Source organism: Nanorana parkeri, unplaced genomic scaffold, assembly GCF_000935625.1.
Source record: "Nanorana parkeri isolate BGI_ZX_2015 unplaced genomic scaffold, ASM93562v1 scaffold1360, whole genome shotgun sequence".
Lineage (NCBI taxonomy): Eukaryota > Metazoa > Chordata > Amphibia > Anura > Dicroglossidae > Nanorana > Nanorana parkeri.
The window spans coordinates 209,301-215,230 of NW_017307628.1; the positions used below are offsets into that span (position 1 = coordinate 209,301).

General features: G+C 44.9%; 1 protein-coding gene across 1 annotated transcript; it reads right to left on the minus strand.

Annotated features, from left to right (window-relative positions):
- Nucleotides 1-647: 647 nt before the first annotated feature.
- Nucleotides 648-5,447, minus strand: FAM46A (family with sequence similarity 46 member A). The gene is made up of 2 exons (XM_018569574.1): nucleotides 5,015-5,447; nucleotides 648-2,007 (listed from the first exon to the last, which is right to left on the minus strand). Exons 1-2 carry the CDS (start codon nucleotides 5,444-5,446, stop codon nucleotides 1,228-1,230), a joined length of 1,212 nt encoding a protein of 403 aa, XP_018425076.1. The 5' UTR covers nucleotide 5,447; the 3' UTR covers nucleotides 648-1,227.
- Between the last annotated feature and the right edge of the window lie 483 nt (nucleotides 5,448-5,930).

The window sequence follows — 5,930 nt, forward strand, 5'->3', positions numbered from 1 at the left end:
TAATTAATTTTCATGTTCCCCAGACTAATCTTTTTTTTGTTTATATGTTCTTAAAAAGAGGAAGATTAAAAATATCACCCAGAAGTATTGATTTCATAGAGTTTCCAGGTACAGGCTGAAAACCTCATCACGAGCCTCTGCAATTATAAATCTGGTCAGACTGTTGAACACACAGTTCTCTATATAAACATTTTCTAAGTGCTACATTTATCTAATCCATATTTCAATACACCTTTGTGCATGTGGAAACACACACGCTGTGTGAATATGCAAACCTTTCCCAAATAATGATGTTTATACAACTGTTTGCCAGGGAAAAATATGGCATTCGTTGCACTGTTCATCACAAGTTCAGGATTTAGGTTATTTGTTGTTTTTTGTTTATTGTACTAGAATCCCTGAAAAAATAAAATGAAAAATGTGCGGTTCAATCACAAATATATGTTCTCTTAATTTTCTGGAGGCGATAGGCACTTTGATACAGTAAATAAACAGGTACACAAATAGGATCTCTTATCTGACTCTTTTGTTTTGGGTATGTTTAAGAAATCTTTGGTCCTTAAGCATTAGATTTGCTACTAACTGTCCTCTGCACGGTCACATTTTGTAAAATGTGATTGATGCAAACGTGTGGAAAGATAATCTTTTGTTGAATGGCATTCTTCAGAACTGTATCACCCTACCGCAGTTCACTAGAAGGAACGTTATGTCTGGTAAAAGCATTCTATGCAAGCAGCCAGGTTATACATTCTAAACGACTCAAGATCAAACGCTGTAAAACCACAATGGTCATTCTAATATATCCAATGTGTTTTCCTTCACGCACGCTTTGCTACATAGAATTCAAATTCAGAAGGAAAAGTTCAGTCTATACTCCCTTTTTTTTTTTGCAAAAATCCACTTTACTAACCTCTTCCTATGCAAATGTTACGTGAGCAGGAACTGCCAACCTGTACTTACATTAAGCATTCCTTCACTGCATACAGAAGGCTCTCTTAACTTTAAATGACAGGCTGCTTTGTGCTCTGGGGTTGAAACCCAATTAATTAGGTGCTTATCATTTTGATCGTGCTCTCATGAATTCTCTATATGAACCACAAGCTTCCCAAAGACTGAAACCTAGAGCAGATCATCATTTCTCAAACTCGCACCCCATTTAATTACTGGGCAATCCCCTGTTTTATATGCTTAGGGAACGTTTTCCTCTAAGAAATCATTCAATCAGTCTTAATTACAGGGTAGCCAAGTGGAGTATGTATGTTGCTGGCATGTAAAGACAGGTTGAACTTGGGCAATGTAATAATTGCTAAAGTTGGCATCTGCTACATATGGGGCTGGCTGGTAGTAGCATGTTACATTAGCCACGTTGGGAATAATGTTTTGTTCAGCCAGTACTCGGATGGCTAGCATGGTGATAAGGCTCAGAGTCTGCCTTCTTTCGTGTCCCATGAGACATACTGTGCTTTCATTGACCACACTGTGCAGAGTCATAAGATAATCGTACTTGCGGTCTTCTAAGCCCACAAAGTGGTTCTGCAAGTAGGCCTCCAGCTTCCTTTGCTGTTCTCCAATATCTGAAAAGTCAATGAAAAACCTAGAACACATGTACCTCTGTAGAGACTTCATATCGGATTCGGAGGCTGCCCTGAAACCTCTTACCAAAAGGTTGCAGTATTTGAGAAGGCCACCTCCGCGGATCTCCTCTGGGTTCCTGGTGGCAATGGTCTTGTGACAAAGGTGATCAAAGGCTTCTTGGAAATCTCCATACACGCTCTCCCCAATAATTGTAGGGTGGAAAGTTTCGGTCATTGGGTACTCTGAGCACTCGTAAAAAAGCAAAAGGGAATCCAGCTTAATCTGAAATGAATCTACACTGAATTCAAACTGCCTCCTCAAAGAATCCACAAATTTGAGCTCCACATTTTTGCCATGGTTGTTGGATAATGAGATCAGACTCCATCGATCTGAGTCATTGCAGACTTTTACCATTTTCTGAACATAAGCTTCCTGGAATGAGAAACACAAACATAAAGCAGTCAGTCAATCACTAGAGAGAACCATGACAAGTAGCCCCCCCCTTAGTTTCCAACTCTAGCTTCCAGAAAGAAAGGGAACCAGCAAAAGAGGCGGCAATAAGCACTGACACTATAATGGAGCATCATAGGATACCACTTTGACAGAAAGCCAACAACAAAACAAGGCACGGGCTGCTAATGCTTGTGTCATCTGTCATAACTTTGCACAATGCAAAAGAGCTATAATGGTGTGAACTAAAGCTAAAGAAGACTACAGTCTCAGTGCTTGTAGAGGCTAATGAAGACTACAGGCTCAGTGCTTGTAGGGGCTAATGACGAACACAGGCTCAGCTCTTGTAGAAGCTAATGTAGACTACAGTCTCAGTGCTTGTAGAGGTTAATGAAGACTACAGCCTCAGTGCTTGTAGGGGCTAATGAAGACTACAGCCTCAGTGCTTGTAGGGGCCAATGAAGGCTACAGCCTCAGTGATTGTAGGGGCTAATGAAGACCACAGCCTCAGTGATTGTAGGGGCTAATGACAAATACAGGCTCAGTGCTTGTAGAGGCTATGACGAATACAGGCTCAGTGCTTGTAGAGGCTATGACGAATACAGGCTCAGTGCTTGTAGAGGCTAATGACTAATGCAGGCTCAGTGCTTGTAGAGGCTATGACGAATACAGTCTCAGTGCTTGTAGGGGCTAATGAAGAATACAGGCTCAGTGCTTGTAGGGGCTAATGAAGAATACAGGCTCAGTGCTTGTAGAGGCTATGACGAATACAGGCTCAGTGCTTGTAGAGGCTATTGACAAATACAGGCTCAGTGCTTGTAGAGGCTAATGAAGACTACAGTCTCAGTGCTTGTAGGGGCTAATGAAGACTACAGTCTCAGTGCTTGTAGGGGCTAATGAAGACCACAGTTTCAGTGCTTGTAGGGGCTAATGAAGACCACAGTTTCAGTGCTTGTAGGGGCTAATGAAGACCACAGTTTCAGTGCTTGTAGGGGCTAATGAAGACCACAGTTTCAGGTTGTTGGATAATGAGATCAGACTCCATCGATCTGAGTCATTGCAGACTTTTACCATTTTCTGAACATAAGCTTCCTGGAATGAGAAACACAAACATAAAGCAGTCAGTCAATCACTAGAGAGAACCATGACAAGTAGCCCCCCCCTTAGTTTCCAACTCTAGCTTCCAGAAAGAAAGGGAACCAGCAAAAGAGGCGGCAATAAGCACTGACACTATAATGGAGCATCATAGGATACCACTTTGACAGAAAGCCAACAACAAAACAAGGCACGGGCTGCTAATGCTTGTGTCATCTGTCATAACTTTGCACAATGCAAAAGAGCTATAATGGTGTGAACTAAAGCTAAAGAAGACTACAGTCTCAGTGCTTGTAGAGGCTAATGAAGACTACAGGCTCAGTGCTTGTAGGGGCTAATGACGAACACAGGCTCAGCTCTTGTAGAAGCTAATGTAGACTACAGTCTCAGTGCTTGTAGAGGTTAATGAAGACTACAGCCTCAGTGCTTGTAGGGGCTAATGAAGACTACAGCCTCAGTGCTTGTAGGGGCCAATGAAGGCTACAGCCTCAGTGATTGTAGGGGCTAATGAAGACCACAGCCTCAGTGATTGTAGGGGCTAATGACAAATACAGGCTCAGTGCTTGTAGAGGCTATGACGAATACAGGCTCAGTGCTTGTAGAGGCTATGACGAATACAGGCTCAGTGCTTGTAGAGGCTAATGACTAATGCAGGCTCAGTGCTTGTAGAGGCTATGACGAATACAGTCTCAGTGCTTGTAGGGGCTAATGAAGAATACAGGCTCAGTGCTTGTAGGGGCTAATGAAGAATACAGGCTCAGTGCTTGTAGAGGCTATGACGAATACAGGCTCAGTGCTTGTAGAGGCTATTGACAAATACAGGCTCAGTGCTTGTAGAGGCTAATGAAGACTACAGTCTCAGTGCTTGTAGGGGCTAATGAAGACTACAGTCTCAGTGCTTGTAGGGGCTAATGAAGACTACAGTCTCAGTGCTTGTAGGGGCTAATGAAGACCACAGTTTCAGTGCTTGTAGGGGCTAATGAAGACCACAGTTTCAGTGCTTGTAGGGGCTAATGAAGACCACAGTTTCAGTGCTTGTAGGGGCTAATGAAGACCACCGTTTCAGTGATTGTAGGGGCTAATGAAGACCACAGTTTCAGTGCTTGTAGGGGCTAATGAAGACCACAGTTTCAGTGCTTGTAGGGGCTAATGAAGACCACAGTTTCAGTGCTTGTAGGGGCTAATGAAGACCACAGTTTCAGTGCTTGTAGGGGCTAATGAAGACCACAGTTTCAGTGCTTGTAGGGGCTAATGAAGACCACAGTTTCAGTGCTTGTAGGACAGTGCTTGTAGAGGCTAATGAAGACTACAGTCTCAGTGCTTGTAGGGGCTAATGAAGACTACAGTCTCAGTGCTTGTAGGGGCTAATGAAGACCACAGTTTCAGTGCTTGTAGGGGCTAATGAAGACCACAGTTTCAGTGCTTGTAGGGGCTAATGAAGACCACAGTTTCAGTGCTTGTAGGGGCTAATGAAGACCACAGTTTCAGTGCTTATAGGGGCTAATGAAGACCACAGTCTCTATTCTTGTAGAGGCTCATAAGTCTTCTTCTAAAGGCTAATGAAGACTTATGTCTCCGTCTTTTAGAGGCTAATGAAGACTACAATCTCAGTTCTTGTAAAGGCTAATGAAGACTACAATCTCAGCTCTTGTAGAGGCTAATGAAGACTTATGTCTCAAGCATGTACAGGCTAATATAGAGTAAAGTCTCAATGATTGCACAGCTAATAAAGCCAAAAGCCTCAGTTCTTGTAGGGGCTAATGAAAACTAAAGTCCCCATGCTTGCAGCCTATACTTATGAAGGGAGGGTGGGGGTGACTGGTCACTAGGGGCACATCTGGAAGTAAATGAAAGTCAGTATTTGTTCTCAGGGATGGTCAAAGCCTGTATTTACCTTTAGGGTGAGTGGGGTTATCCTCTCCTTGTTAACTCCTTCGGGTAAGAAATCCAAAAGGCAATCCAAGACCACATCTTTGACAGTCTGAAACTCGGCCTCTCCTTTGAGATCTGCGCAGAAGATGAGATCCAAGTCCTTATAGCCCAATCCACTGTCCTCATGCAGTATGTGACTCGCAGCCGAGCCATTGAGCCTGACGTCCCGGACCTTGATGTTCTTCTCCTCCAGCCTGGAGCGCACCACCTTGACGATCTGCCCGGGCTTCATCTGCAGAGTGGGGAAGTTGCCACGGCCGTGGATGGGGATGGTCTCGGTCAGGATGGAGTCCAGGCGCTGGACTTGCTCCCAACTTAGTACATTGCATTTAGTGTCGTCGTCGCAGCCTGAGCTTATACCATGGACGGCGCTGGCGTTGTCATCGTCTGCCATGGTGAGATGCTGTCCTTCCAGCTCTGCCACACAGACAGATGATAAAGAATGGCTCGTCTCGGTCCGATCCTGTAAAACACACAGAAGCCGATCAGCACAGGCGATCACAGAGGCTTTAGCTAATCCGCTACTCAGAGGAGAAAAGCAACTGCGCAGCCACCCAGCTCTGCCCGTGCCCTGACAACGTGTACCTACACTCTGTACACACCGATCACCCGGGGGTCACTCTGTCACACCGCCGTCTCTGGAGCTTTCTTCTGTATGATGTGCTTGCGCTTTTTTCCCCAGACTACTTTATATGTGGGCTATGGGGAGTCTCCGATCCTCCCAGACACACCCCCTCATTAGCATAGATATGTGCCCGGGTACATCTCCGGCTGTCACTCTTGGACTTGTTGCACGGATCTCCGCGCGGACTCTGTATTTATAACCCCCCCCCCCCCCCCCCGATGGGTCAGGGAGTCACCCGGGGGCAGGGGGACCT

Bases quoted from the DNA above. Each gene is read 5' to 3' on its own strand.
- FAM46A (XM_018569574.1), bottom strand. From the start codon at position 5,446: ATGGCAGACGATGACAACGCCAGCGCCGTCCATGGTATAAGCTCAGGC. The intron at 2,008-5,014 runs GTAAATACAGGC...TTCTCATTCCAG, and splicing joins TAACCCCACTCACCCTAAAG to GAAGCTTATGTTCAGAAAAT.